Raw genomic sequence first — 15562 nt, 5'->3', positions numbered from 1 at the left:
GAGAGAGAGAGAGAGAGAGAGAGAGAGAGACAGAGAGAGAGAGAGAGAGAGAGAGAGAGAGAGAGAGAGAGAGAGACTGGGCCTTACTCAGCTGCCTAAGTTAGCATTAAATACCCCAAAGGAACTCAAATTTGCCTTGAACTCACAATTCTCTTGTTTCTGCCTCCCAAGAGCTGGGATCACAGGCCCGGCTAGCAACTGATCTTTGAATTCTAATTCGGTGGAAAGCATTAATTAAGACCATGTTTATCATTCCTGACTATCTTGTCCTCTCTTCTTGGTATTTAAAGATACTTTGACTGAACGTTGTGACCACAAACTCTAAGCCCGGAGTCCACTACTACCAAATGTCTGTCTGATCCTGGGGAGCAAACAAGGAGGAGGGCTGGGGAGTCTGGTCTCAGCTCATGACTTTTCTGGGTTCTCACTCTAATGGACACTTCTTTTTGTGTCTTTGTTTTCTCTAAACTTCTCCCTTGAGATCTCCTTTGGTGGATGTGGAGAAAAGTAAAAAACAGAAAATAAGCCCATTCATTCAAGGGGGCAAATAAGCCATCACTAAGCCAGGCAAACATCCATTTTCCAGACTTGCATTGGGAGTTGCTCCTGATTTGTACTGCAATTGCAATAGCTATTTTAGGGAACTTTAGAGTCAATTTGAATTGCTGTTGGCTCAGTGGCCCATATTTCTCCCTATTTTTAATTTCATGTTTGTACCCTGAGAATGTGAGCTGAAGATAGTATGTACAGCTGAGGTCAGCAGATATGGAAGAACTTGGCAAGCAGGCAGGCAGGGCAGCCCTGTGCCCTCAAAAGCGTCTATCCAGATGTGCTGGTGTATGCCTATAATCCCATCACACAGGAGGCAGAGACGGGAAAATCACCACAAATCTGAGGCTGATCTTAAAAAGAAAAAAAAAAAGCATACAATTCTCCCGGATGGAGGATTCATATCCTTCATCAGCTCCGTAAACAAAGAGAAAGAACAATTTCCCTGGAGGGACACTCGGGGCCCCAAAGCTCTTGTTCCAGCATGAATTTCCATAGGATTCTTGATTCCTTAGGCCACTGCACAGGAAAGCCCATGGCAAACATGTGTGCTCTTGCTCTGGAAACAGACCCTCTGCAGTTACTGAACAGGTGAGAGGTTGCTTAGGAAAAAGCTATTCGGCTTGTAAAACTCAGGGCAGTAATTAAAGGTACAAACATCCTTCAGTCTGAGTAGACACGACCCCATGCACATCTGGCTTGATTCGAACTCCGAAATTGTATCTACAACCAGTTAAGGTGAAAAATGAAAGGTCTCAGAAAGCTTTCAGCCATGGGGCTTGTGTGTTTCAGAGCAATCTGAAGGCAGAGGGTATCCAATGAGAAACTGAGGATCTGGAGACAACAGCCCTGGATTTGAGTTCCAGCTGTACCTCTCTCTACTTGTAGGGCCTCTGAGAATTAGCTGCCTCTCCTCAAATCCTTTTTCCTCCTGAAAATGCTGCAGCATGCAGTGGTCTCTTCTGTACCTATTGATTCTGATTGCCGGGGATTCTAGAACTGTCGGTCTGGGCCCGGTGAGTGGCTTCATTTATTTGTTTGTTCTTGTTTATTTACGTTTTTTCCTTCCTTCCTTCCGTGTGTATATCTGTACACTATGTACATACCTGGTGCTGATGGAGGAAGGTCATTGGTTAATTAAATAAAGAAGCTGCTTGCCCTAATAGGTTAGAACGTAGATGGGAGGAGTAAACAGTGCAGAATGCTGGGCGGAAGAGGAAGTGAGGTCAGACTCTACAGCTCTCCTCTCGGGGGCAGATGCCTCAGAGAGACACGATGCTCCACTCTTGCGGGCAGAGGCGAGAGCTCTGCTCTCTGAGGCACACGCAATGAAGCTCCGACCCAGGATGGACGTAGGCTAGAATCTTCCTGGTAAGCGCACCTTGGGGTGCGACACACATGATTGGAAATGGGTTAGTCCAGGAGCGAGAGTTAGCCGAGAAAAGGGCTAAAACTAAAGAGCCAAGCAGTGTTTAAATGAATACAGTTTGTGTGTTGTTATTTCGGGCATAAGCTAGCCGGGCAGGCGGCCGGGGTGCTGGGGACTCAGCCCAGCCACTCCTATTACTACATGGTGCCCTCGGAGGCTAAGAGAAGCCAGTGGATTCTCTGGAACTAGAGATACAGTCAGTAGTGAGCCAAGTAGGTACTGGGAATTGAACACAGTTCCTCTGGAAGAGCAACAAGGATTTTTAACCATTGAACCATCTCTCCAGTCCTATTTATTCAGGTTGTTGAGACAGGGTCTCACTCTGGAATGGGCTAGAATTCCCTTTGTAGCTTAGGTTGGCCTTGAACTCATAGAAAGCCTCCTGCCTCAGTCTCCCAGCTAATTGGAACTGTGTAGCTTTGCCTAGCTAGTCTGGAGTTCATGTCATAGACTTGGCTAGTCTCGAACTGGTGTCTTCTGCCTCCTGAGTGGTGGGTTACTGCTGTGTGCCCACATGCCCAGCTTCCTATTTCTCTCAAGACATTCACTGTGGTGTCAGCCCAGAAGCACAGGCTCTTGACTACACTATCGTGGATGGAAGTCTTATTCCAGGACAGCGTACTATGCCGGTTGTGCTTTCCTGTTCTATTCCCCTTAAATTACATTTGCACCTGCAAAATTAATCACTGTAGAGCCCAAGCAGCAAATGTCCGGTGTTGGTCTTGTCTTGCTTTCACTCAGAATGTGTATTACATGGTCCCAGGGAGTCTTACACGTGTCCCACAGACTGTGGCAGCTGAGAGACAAAACTGTAACGTTTATTTTCCTTTTTGACTGAAAATTGGGGAGACACTCAATGCCCTTTTCTGTTAAACAGCATTCATTTCACAAGGCATAGATCGCCCACTGTTCTCACTGGCTTTCCTGAGCTGAAGAAGGGTTGTTCTAGAGACACCACAGACACCTCAATCATTTTATTGTCAAGTACTGGGCAGTTGCCAGTCAAACCCATGGCCAAAACAACACGAAGGCTTCCAATCTGGCTGTTTTGGTGGTGGTGGTTTTGTTGTTCCTGTTGTTATTTTGATTGTCTGTTTGTTTTGAGGCTAGAGCTCACTGTGTAACCCAGGCTGGACTTGAATTCACTATGTAGCTCACGGTAGCTACAAATTCAAGATCCTTTTGTTTTTGCCCTCACTGAGATTTCAAGTTTCATGATGCCTAACTAATTCCGTTTTGATCTGTAGTACTGCAGGCAAACACAGGGCTCCAGGCTACCACTGGGCTGTACCATCAACCCAGTTCCAAGGCTTGAATTCACAGAGACAGCATTCTTTATAACAGTGGGGGTTGCGTATCAAGGGGCTGTAGCTCCAATTAGTTCATGGCTGGACCAAAATTTTAGCCAGCAAAATTCCTTCTGCCTTCACAGAGGATGAGCCCCAAAGTGTGGCTGTCTGAACTCTCTGTAGAGCCAGGTGCCTGCAGGTAATCACAAGCAATCAGATGTACGGAGGCACTGAAGAGGCAACGGACAAACCCAATTCTGCATTCTTCATCAGTTACTATTGTCCTTCATGGCTATGTCAGGTTGTCTCTCACACAGACACTCGTAACTTCACCCTCTCTGTCTGCCTCCTACTTGACCCCAAGCTCTCCTGGGACTACATGGACACCCGTGGTTACCTGAGGAGACCTTGTTGTTGGGTCTGAGGTTCTACCACCCTGAGCTTCCGGTACGATGGCAGTGGGGGCATTCCTGCATCTGTGATGATGGGCTCTCGCCCATCACACATCCTTTGCTTGAGAGGTAGGAGCGGGGAAGGGAAGGGAAAAGAGAGGAGTTGGAAGTGAAAGAGAGTGTGAAAGCTGGAACTTGACCTAGCAATATGGAACTTCTCTCCTCAGGTGGGAAATAGCAGGATTGCTAGCAATTCCTGATGCAAAGACCTTTGTTGAAGCATGACAACATTTAGAATTCCATCCATCTATAGTTGACCTAGAAGAGGCAGATTCACTTCAAAAAGTTATCTGTAGGATCAAAGTGAGAGTCTGTTTTGTTTTCTTTTGTTACTGTTGCTGTTGTTACAGGGTTTTACTATGTAACCTTAGCTGGCCTGGAACTTGCTATATAGACCAGGATGGGCTTGAACACATAGAGCTCTGTCTACCTCTGCCTTTTTGATGCTAGGATTAAAGGTGGGTGCCGCCACACCTGACATTTTGTTTTGTTTTTAGTAACATATAATTTTTTCTTTAACTGATTCTCTTAAGGTGTTTGAAAAGCTGGGTATGAGTATTGTGTTGTATTTCCATAACCCTAGGAAAAGGCCAGCCTTTGCTACATAGTGAGTCCAAAACTAACTTGGGGGCTGGAGAGATGGCTCAGAGGTTAAGAGCACTGACTGCTCTACCGGAGGTCCTGAGTTCAATTCCCAGCAACCACATGGTGGCTCACAACCATCTGTAATGAGATCTGGTGCCCTCTTCTGGCCTGCAGGCATGGAGGCTGAACACTGTGCACATAATAATTAAGAAATATTTAAAAAAAAACTAACTTGGGCTAGATGGGCCCTTGTTAGTGTGTGGTGTGGTGTGGTGTGGTGTGTGTGTATGTGTGTGTGTGTGTGTGTGTGTGTGTGACTGTGTGTGTGTGATGTTCTTGTTCTATTTGGCAATACTAATATAAAGGAGTAATGCATAATAAGTTATTTATGCTGGAAAACAATTGCTTTATACAGGAGTAGACTATACTGTCGGCTGGTGGTGCCACATTTAATCCCAGCACTTGGGAGGCAGAGGCAGACAGATCTCTGTGAGTTTGAGGCCAGCCTCATCTACAGAGCGAGTTCCAGGACAACAAAAAGCTACACAGAGAAACCCTGTCTCGAAAAAAAAGAGTAGACTATACTAAGAATGAAAATGACTTTAATGTAATAACCTGATGTAAAATTTTTGGTTTTGTTTTTTCTTTTCTTTCTTTTTTTTTTTTGAAATAGTCTCTCGCTGTAGCCCAGGCTGGCCTTGGCCTGGAAACAACCCTTAGGACTCAGCCTTTCAGCTGCTAGAATTATAGGTGAAATCCACCTCACCTTACTCATAATATGAATATTTTGATTTTATTAGTTTTATATAATAGTAATAAATAATTTTTACAATCGCCTAATAAAACTCCAAATGACTAAATTAAATTAAAACAAAGGTCATATAAAGAGTGTCCTTGTGTTCTCATATGGCTAAGAGGTACCGAGTAAATTACAGGATTAAATTTTTTTGTAAAGAAGTATTGAGAAGTCATAGGAATATCAATTAAATTCCTAATGATGCTTCCCGAGATGATTTGTTAGATGTGACAGGTTGAAAAACTTAAAGATGTTCCCTTTCAATTATAAACTTCTTAACCAAGAGCAAAAACAAAGAGTTACTCATGAAAAGTTAGAAATTAAAGTAAACAAAGTGTCTAAAAAGAAGAAAGCGTTTTATGAAAAGTTAGAAATTAAATTAACAAAGGTTCTAAAAAGGAGAGAGGATTTTTTTTCTGGGAATTGCTAGCAAGGTTAAGAATCAGTGTTCTCGGTTTTAAAACTTTATGTCCCTGGTGGCGAGTTATATGGACTTTCAGAAATGCCCTCCCCGCACTCTTCTGATTCTTGGACGTTCGGATCCAGATGGATCCACCATCGTCCCAATTTTAATATAAAAAGTTGCCAAACATTCCACTGACGGTCCAGGCAAACTATAGAATAAATAAACAACAGCCAAGAGAAGAGCTTTGTGGGCTCATGTTTCCCTCTAGTAGACCCTCCCTTCATACTATTGCCTCACTAACGGAAGTAGAAAACTAGGGTGTCGGGGTGCCATTTGGGAAGAAATAGCTTCAAAGGCGTTGAGAGTCACCTCCTCCTCACACACATGAAGTTCTTGCTTTCATTTTCATCCTTGGTCAGAGCATGAGAGGGCTCTCGTGGATACATTTCACTTCTCCTGGCTCATGGCTCTGTAGTTCTGACCTTTGCGGGAGGGGGTATGGGGGGCATTTGCACAGAAATCCCTGCTTTCCTCTAAGGATCTGACCCCCTGTCTCTCTTCATCTTGATACCTGTGTGCATTAAAGGATAATAAAAATCAAGTCCACCAATTCTTTATAGTTAAAATGATTAAAAGCAAATATATATTTTAGTGTTTTAATCTGCATTTTGGATTATTTCAAAAGTAAAATACTTAGTGCTGGAGAGATGGCTCAGAGGTTAATCAAGAGTGCTCAGTGCTCTTGCAGAGGATTTAGGCTCCGTTCCCAGCACCCATACTGGGTGCCGGCACACACGTGCACACACCGCTCTCCACACAAATGCATAATCAAAAGCTAAAATGAATCTTTGAAAAGTGAACTAACATACTCTGCTATGCTTTTCTGAGATGGAAAGCTGGAAGCATTGATTACACTTTCAGTCAGAAGGAAAAAGAAAAAAAAAGATGGCAGGTGTTGAGGTTATAGAGGACTTCTCACGCGGACCCTGAACCACATCAAGGCCATAGTCGCCCACGAAGGAGCAGATAGTCAGGCTCAGCTGCCCTGGCTGTGCTTACCAACAGAGAGGTACTGTAGCTGCCCACTGGGCCTCAGGGGGCGCCTCCAGCAACACAGGCCTTGATTCATTGAACCCCTTCCTCTAGGACAGCAGTCTAACCCACGGGGATTGCTCACACATCCCGGCACTGGTGTTGGCCTCCGTTTTTCTTCAGACATTCCTTGGCTTAGCTTACTTACGTTCTGTGTTGTATGTATTGTAGGGAAAGCAAAGAGTTGGTAGCTTGATTTCTTTTTCTGGTTTTCCCAGAGTCTTCTACCATGACCTTGAAGAATCGTCAAAATGAAAACTGTTAGTATTTCTGTGTCAGGTCTCTGAGAGTCATGATGATGGCCAGAGTCAACCTAGGATGATTCTCCTTCTAGGAGCTAGGCAGGATCTCTCACACGCAGCACCAGTCACAATTGTGGGACGTGGCAAAATGAGCCATACCCAGCAACTATGTTTGTTTCCAGCCTACAGCTTGCTAGAGGCTGTGACTAGTATTTTATATGCATGATATTTAATCCTCAGAACTCCTGCAGTAGGAGAGTCTCATAGTCCATATTTTACACATGCAGGAACAGAACAGCAAACAAAGCGACTTATGCTCTAGGGACCTCTTTTTAGGGTGATTATATTGGGCTTCAAAATTTAGCATGAGAGCTGCCACCACAGCTGCTTTGCAATACCTGAGTGGCCGCCACCACCCATTGCAGCCAGAGCTGCTTCTCTTGCTGAATCGGAACTCGAGACCCCCTGAGCCACAGCTCTGACCTTGCACAACAGAGTCCGGTTAGATGTTCACATGCAGGAAATAAGGCAGTGCAGGGAAGCACACAGGCTCAGCCGGAGTCCTCTGTGTGTCTGGGAGTAGAGGATAGCAAGGAAACTGCCCATGGAGGGAAACGTGAGCTTCCAGACCTCTCCGAACCGGAGCTCTGCATTGCCTGCCTGGCAACTGAGACTCCCAGCATGGCAACCAGTGTGGTCTGAGTCATTATTTCACTGTGCTCTCTGTAGTCATTAGGAAAGAGCATGGCGAGACTACTCCACCCGCAAAATTCTCACTGAGAAGTGGCCGTTACTGTTGTCACCAAGGACTGGAGAAACAGCAGAATTCAGAAGGGCTAAGTTCTAGCTCATCTTGCTGCAAGAGACCAACCATTTGATAGACACAGCAGACGCTTTGCCACCATTGTGCTGCCAGAGGTTCCCAACCTTCAGGTCACGACCCCTCTAGGGTCGAATGACCCTTTCACAGGGGTCACCTAAGACCCTCAAAAGGCACAGATATGCTACGATTCGTGACAGCAGCAAAAGTATAGTTATGAAGTAGCAATAATTTTAATTATAATAATACTAATTTTATGGTTGGGGGATCATCACAACACGAGGAACTGTATTAAGGGGTCACAGCACTGGGAAGATGAGAATAAACTGTTAGTGTTCCCAGATTTCACCACCAGGATTAAAATCAGGTAAGGTTCTTCCAATGGCCTCTTGTTCCGGCCCAGACATCTTTTACAACTATTAACTCTACAGCGGCGGGCAAGTGGGTTTTCTGGACAAAACCGTGAACAGAATCTTTGTGTTTCCATCAGAATGTGAAAAAGACTGACTGGTTCCAGGAGTGGCCCGACTCCTATGTGAAACACATCTACAGCTCAGAGGACAGGAACGCCCAGCGCCACTTGAGCAGCTGGGCCATGCGGAACACCAACAACCACAATTCCCGCATCCTCAAGAAGTCCTGCCTGGGCGTGGTGGTGTGCAGCCGGGATTGCTCCACCGAGGAGGGCCGCAAGATCTACCTGAGACCCGCCATCTGTGACAAAGCCAGGCAGAAGCAGCAGAGTGAGTGAGGCTTGGGGGCAGCAGCAGGAGGCCGGGAGTCTGTGTAGATGCTCCAGCCAGGGTGGACATGTCCCAGGGGCCCAGTCAGCCCTCCCACTGGAGTTAGATGACAGGCCAGGCGTTCTGATGGAGCACTAAGTGGGAGGCACCCATCACCCCCCATCTCTGCCTGCAAGGCCTCCCATGTGCAGAGCCCCCTCATGAAGGCCCCCATGACTTGGGAGAGAGGTCGGCTCACGGGAAGTTCAGGAGAAATTGGTTCACAGACTTGCTACATGGCTCCTGAGTCCCCTGGGAGAGCTCAGTGAACACAGTCTTTGGGAGTGGCACAACTGAATTTATAAACACGGTTTTGCCCATTTACATTTGTGTCCTTGTTACCATGGAGATGCTTGCTCTCCCTTCTCTATATCATACTCACTAGATTGTGAAATAGATGCTCCCAGTCTTCCCGTGCCTAACCCACAAGTTACACCTCAAGTTACTTGGTGTTCTTTCCCAGTGTGTGTTCCAAACTTCTTCTCAATCATTTACAACCGAGTGGAAATTTATTGGACGGTGTTCTTTCTCTCCCTTGTGTCTTTGCCCCTTAAATCTGAATTACTAATCATAAAATAAAATACTTTTTCTGTAGAAAGAATACTTAATATTAGGAAATAAGTAGGGGGAACTTTTGTTCTTCGGAGTGCTTTGACCTGTAAAATAATCGCACCAGTCAGGTAGCTGTTGAGTGTATCCGTGTGTGAGCCCAGCTGGCCGTTGGTAGAGAGAATGCTGGTCACAGGTTAGATCCAGCCGAGGGGAGCAGCAGGGACGGTGCGGGGAGGTTCCTCTCCACTATCCTGGAACCAACACTGAAAGCCAGCAGGGCAGCCCAGACTCAGCCCGGGTGGTCCAGTCAGCTGCCTTCTACGCTTCTTCTAGGGAAGTGCTGTCCCAACTGCAATGGTCCTCTGAAGCTCATTCCCTGCCGCGGCCATGGGGGCTTTCCGGTCACCAACTTCTGGAGGCACGATGGTCGCTTCATATTTTTCCAGGTTGGATTTGAGTTATTTACTCGACTTCTCTTTCAAGTGCCAGGTGTCTACCATGTTTATCAGTGATTGGGGGTGTAGGGGGTCTATGAGACTGTGCCCACCCTCTGGGAGAGCAAATGCCCACGTGCCCTACTTCACCAGAGGTGGAGCCCTGGAAACCCAGGAAGGCTGAGGGCCTCCACCACCGAGAGAGGAGGCCTAGCTTTCAGCTCGTGGCCTTCCGCAGCCCCAGCTGACTCAGCACTAGCGCTGCCCTCAGAAACAACTTGATTCCTCCCGGAAACCCGGGCTTTCTACAGTGTTTGTAAGGAAGGCTAGTGGGGCCCGGATGTAGACAGGTGAGGAGTAGGCTCTGGCGTCAGAGTGCCCATGGAGGGCTGACAGATCAGCTCTCCCAAGCTGTGACTCGGCTATTACCACGGCAGCTGAACGTCAGCTACCAGCCAGTTAACGCCAGCTCAAGCAAGGGCTGAATGTTTCACTCCCAGCTTGGCTGTGGAAATCCAGCGCCACTAAGAGAGGTTATCTAGATGGCACCCTTTCTCTAGGTCTCACTAGTTTCTTACTCTGTCAACTGGAGAAGGTAATAGCGGTACGTACGTAAGCATTGCACCATAGATTAAGTGGCAGAAGATGAGCATGACAAGCAGACACTTACGAGAACAGCCTAGGAGACAGACCTAGGAAGAGACCTCACAGGACAGAAGGCAAGGCATGAGCTCAGTGGGCTTGGGAAGAGTTCTGCCGGAGCAGGCGGCCTTGCTAACACCAAGCAGAGGACAGGACGGAGAACAAAAGCTACGCTCCGTGAAGTGCAATCCCGTTACTAAGTTTTGCTTCATTTCTACTATTTTGCCTCTCTCTCCAGTCAAAAGGTGAACATGACCATCCCAAGCCAGAGACCAAGCTAGAAGCAGAGGCGAGAAGAGCAATGAAGAAGGTGCACATGGCATCTGCCTCTGGCTCCTTGCGGATGAAGGGGAGCCTGGAAACTAAGGTCAGCTGCCTTAACTGTGTTCACCCATGCATGGAGGCCTCACCCCTGCAATGGGCATGGTAGATGGCCCCAGCCTTTTACTGACCAATGAAAGCAGCCAACATTCTTCTATCTGGCCTATCTATAAGCAAGCATCCCACTGGACAGACTAAATCTGAGATATCTTTTTCACCACATTTGAAACAGGCTTGCAAATATTCAGTATGGTCATAGACTCATCATAAGTTTTGAAAAGGAGCTTGAATCGGTATCTAACCTATATTTGGCAACTCTATATTTTAGTTCCAATAAAATCAGAATTGATCTAAATAATCTCCACAAAATGTTATCAGCCTTATGCTTTTGGAGTTTCTGTTTTCACGTTTCCATATCCCTAGAACAGATGGTTTTCTTAGCTTGTCAAAATAATCAGATGGTCTACGGCCACAAGGCCCTGAATGTGTCTGAGCAGTTTCCTCTAAGTCCGTGGTTCTCAACCTTCCTAATGCTGTGACTCTTTAATACAGATCCTCATGCTGTAATGAGCACAAAGTTATTTTCATTGCTACTTCATACCTATAATTTTTGCTACTGTTATGAATCATAATGCAAATACCTGAGATGCAGGACATCTGATACGCGACCCGCAAGGGGTCACAGCCCATAGTTTGAGAATTGTTAATCTAAATAATCAGACTGTTGTTAAGCTGGATGCTCTCTAGTGTGATCCCAGCTCTGGGGACAGAGATAGACCAGCAGTCAGGATGCAGAGTCGGAGTCCAGCCTGGACTATATAGTGAGACTCTGTTTTTTTAAAAGGGGGAAAATAAAAAGAAGTTTCTGCAAATGATGGCCCCCTCTAGCCGTAGAGGCGAGCGTAGCCTGTGTCAAAAAGCCCAGTGCTTGCACGGGCTTCACAGCAGAGCAGGCTTGTCTGTTTGATACAGTGCCAATTCTCACTTGGAGAGCTTTAAGGGTACCTTATCTAGAAGGAATCATGATTTACTCTGTGACACGAGACCTGAGCACCCAAATCCACACGACTGGCCCTCGCCCTTCATCTCAGTCCCGGTGCATCTCTGACGCTTTACTTGGACAGAATCTTTCTCTCCTCCATTCAGACTATCCTCTTTGAGGGGAGAGTTTACATAATGAACCATGTAAGAGAGACCTAGCAGCTTCTTCTTCTCAGGGCTAATGTAGTTACTCCATCTACATAAAGAAATTAGCGCTGACCAGTTTATGTTCTATTCTGTGTAGTTTCCATGGGCTCAGAGAAAAGTCTCTAAAGGAGAAAACCAATTAAGCTCAACAATACCGTGATCTCTCACACTAGGCACTGGCCCAGGCCAGGTAGGAGAGACGGAAAAGGAAGAGGTGGATGTGGGCCTGACTGGTGGCCCTGAGAGCTGTCCAGGACTAGCATAACTCTGGGAACCTGCAGGGCTGTTTTGTTTGGGGGTTCTGTGTGTGTGTGTTGTTTGTTTTTTTGTCTATCTATAAATGTTGCAAAAAGGCAGTTAGCTATCTGCTGTCTGAAGCACATTAAACAGCCAGTGAGTCCCCAGAGTGCACCGGGGTCCTCACACGTTAGGAAGTTGTAAACTGGCATAGGAGTCAGTCTCCCTCTCCTCTCGCCGGTTCCCAGAAGCTGTGGAGAGGCTGTGCCTATGGTCGTAGTATGCCAGGAATGAAGGTGATCTTATCGAGGGATATTTGCAGAATAACTCGGGGGAGCCTGGGGGAGCCATGTGGATTCGCTTAACTTATTAACGTGAGTGTTCATTTCCCTTTCCAGGCTCTTCCCGGTGAAATACCAAGTCAGGGAAGTTTACCTTTAACTTGGTCATTCCAGGAAGGCGTCCAACTGCCCAGCAGTTACAGTACATCTTTAATAGCTAACACTCCCCAGCAGAACTCCCTGAATGATTGCCTATCCTTCCCCAAGAGCTACAGTTTTGGGGGAACCACTGAGCTGGAAGATCCAGTTTCCACCTTGGACCCCACTCCGCTCTATGAGAAGAGCAAATTCCCCAGCAGTAGGATCTACGGCAGTGAAGATCAGTTTCAGTCTGCTGTCCCCGGGGTCTACACGGATTACGACGATCTGCAAGCCTGGAGTAAAAATGCTACCTTCGGGAGAAATCCCAGCGATGACGCGTGCTACCCCAGCTATCCTCTGCCTGTGACCAGCTGGCCCTGCGACTTCTTCCCCTCCCAGAACTCTCTGGAGCACTTTCCCCAGCAGATTCCGCTGGAAGCAACTGCAGTGCAAACTGCTTGCCATCCGCTGTGGTCCAACCCAGGCGGCGAACCTTACGAAGAGAACGTACCTATGGATTTCAGCGGCTACGCGCCCCCCCTCTCGTACCACTCCCCTCAGCAGGACCCCTTCCTGCTCACCTACGGCTCTCAGCCTCAGCAGCAATACTCACTGCCCAGCAAGAGCAGCAAGTGGGATTTTGATGAAGAGATGGCATGCACGGGCTTGGATCACTTCAACAACGAAATGTGTCTCAACCTCTGCCCTTTAAGATGACTCAGCCCTCCCTCCCCTCATTGTGATATGGTACAGGGCTGGAAGAATGTCCTTCGAGAATGGGTTTCGAAGCATAGCCTCAGAGGAGTGTCGGACTCACGATAAGCAGTAGACAAGGCTTTTGTTTGTAGTCTTCCTCTCTTCACCTCGTCAATGCTACTGCCTTTACCCGTAGTCAGGAATAGAAACTCACTCGTGCCAGGAATAATCCCAGAAGCAATCGGATCTCTGGGAGTTCAAGGCCACCCTAGTCTACCTAGTGAGTTCCAGGACAGCCAACGCTGTGTAGAGAGACCCTGTCTCAGAACCCACCCACCTAGTTCCCCTCCAAAAAAAAAAGAGAGAGAGGAAAAAATGAAAAAAAAAAGAAAAGGGAAAAAGAAACTTTTGTGTTGTGGGACAAAATGCTCTCTGGTGCCCCTGTCCAAGCTCTGGAAACTCAGCACCTCAGTGGGGCTGTCTGGAGGAGTCCTACTATGGCAGGCACGCGTCAGCTTAGCATTTCGTCTATGCCTTTTTGGAAGCCAAAAATGAAGGAACAGAAAGAAGACAGAAGACCTGTGGAGGTGTGGAGTTTCACATTTTACCAAAAAGTATTTAATACTTTGTTTAGTTTTATTTAAAAAAAAAAAAAACCCATGTTCTCTAGATTTGTGACTTAACAAGAGGCGTGACCTCATTCTGTTTATAAAGAACAGAAAACAAGCGGACGCGGAAGGAGAATGGAATCCACATCTCCTTTCCCTTTTCTCTTCTCAGTGACTTCTGCTTCCACAAGGTCGGAGTTTCTGCCCTGTTCTTTCCTATCCTTTATTGTATCTCAGTGTCGGGAGAAGTTCTTGATGAAAAGTCTTTGTGAAGGGCTGCGCTGGGACTCAACAGACCAGAGCTTGCTTAGCGTGTCAATGGCTCTGGGTTCAACCCCCAGCAACAAATTCCTAGCAAAGCTTTGGTGGGCATGGCAGGGCACACCTGCTCTCCCAGTATTTAGGAGACTGAGGCAGAAGGATCGTGAGCTTGAGGTCAGCCCAGACTACACAGTGAGAGAGAACCTGTCTCAAACAAACTTAGAACATTCTTCGTGGAGGCTAGGAGGCATGGCTCCATGGTTTAGCATGTAGGGCCGAATGGGGCTTTAACCTCACTACTCCAAACCCAAGCTGCTAAACTAAGGGGTCTCTGTTCCTTCATCAGCTGGCCAGTCCCCAGGCTCTGCTGAAAGTACCATCCAGAAAAGGCAGCCCAAAATCTAGAATGAACTTTGCCATAAGCAAGTGTTTTCAAAATAGCCTTTGCCATTTGATTCATAGTTAATGTGTATGATACAAGAATCCAAATTAAATGATGTCTCTTGTTCCTCTGGTCCTCTGCAATACTAAAAGCTTTTTCTTGTCTACCCCACAGAGTAATGCCCTTTTCTAGATATGCATGTGAATATTATTATCGATAATATAAAAATATATTGTTTTCTATATTATGATGTGTATGTGTGAAGTCATACCCTCTAACTGCCGCGTGTGCTTGTCGCCCTCACACCTATGTGCACAAACACACACATGTGATAAGAAACTGTTGAAGTACACCAGATGTAAAGAAGAGCGCAAAAGTCATAGTGCGTAGCTCAACACACTGAGCTAGCCGAGTCTGTGTGTGCACTCTCTTCGGGGAAACAATGTACTTTGCAGACAAGACACAGTGTATTTGAAATCTGCAGCTGCTTACAAAGACCTTGTGATGAGGCCCTATTGAATATCACCGAGGCTGTGGGATGTAGCTACGGGCCTGACGGAGTTTCCTATACCTAGAAGGTTCTAATTGCACCAAAAGAAAAAAAAAAGAAAGAATCACTGGGTTTTAGTTTCTATTGGTCTGAGATGTTTTGGTATTTTGCAAACATTTTTCTCCACTAGACTGAAGTACCCTTTCATCTCAAACGTTTTCACTTACAAAAAAAATTCATAATTTTGATATTTACCGAAGCTAGAATATGTGATTAACCACCATCTCCACTCCCAAGTCTGATTCCCAACCTTCAAAAGGCTTCTACTTCTTAACTCTCCGCTGCTTCTCACACTTAGCTCTAGACTTCCACATAGTAAGAATTTTCACATTATGTGTCTCTGGCGTTCTGACCACAGATTAGGATCTCAGAGACTCATAATGGTACCAGCCCCATTCTTCATCATCTAAGCTGTATAATCTGATGATTTTTGCCCATAGTATACTTGGTCATGTTGTGTAATGAAATCAAAATCAAGATATAGAATACTGCCATTAGCCTTAAAAAAAAAGCTTCTGTTGGTGTGAGGTGGGGGGGGGGGGAAGGTGGAGAGATGGCTCCGCAGTTAAGGGTGTACACTGCTCTTACAGAGGACTCCAGTTCAGTATCCAGCGCCCACATCAGCTGCCTCACAACCCCTATAACTCTAGCTTCCTGGGATGTTGCACATTCTCCTGGTCTCTGGGGATGCCCTCACTCACATGCACACAGACATACATAGATACACATAATTAAAATTCCTTCTGCCTGCCAGTGGTGGCACACACCTTTAATCCCATCTCTCAAGAGGCAGAGGCAGGTGGATCTCTGAGTTTGAGACCAGCCTG

General features: G+C 46.4%; 1 protein-coding gene across 1 annotated transcript in view; it reads left to right on the top strand.

The window, feature by feature from the left end:
• The window catches only part of Gcm1 (glial cells missing homolog 1), a 13667-nt gene extending 712 nt beyond the window's left edge, over window positions 1–12955 (top strand). The window contains exons 2-5 of the mRNA XM_005347597.2: window positions 8151–8403; window positions 9328–9440; window positions 10309–10437; window positions 12215–12955. Of these exons, the coding sequence (XP_005347654.1) occupies window positions 8151–8403; window positions 9328–9440; window positions 10309–10437; window positions 12215–12955 (1236 nt within the window). The remainder of the gene's footprint in view (window positions 1–8150; window positions 8404–9327; window positions 9441–10308; window positions 10438–12214) is intronic.
• The last annotated feature ends 2607 nt before the right edge of the window (window positions 12956–15562 follow it).

The sequence above is a fragment of the Microtus ochrogaster genome, chromosome 5, assembly GCF_000317375.1.
Source record: "Microtus ochrogaster isolate Prairie Vole_2 chromosome 5, MicOch1.0, whole genome shotgun sequence".
Classification (NCBI taxonomy): domain Eukaryota; kingdom Metazoa; phylum Chordata; class Mammalia; order Rodentia; family Cricetidae; genus Microtus; species Microtus ochrogaster.
The sequence above is the reverse complement of the archived record's forward strand: the minus strand, read 5'-3'. Positions and strand labels throughout refer to the sequence as shown.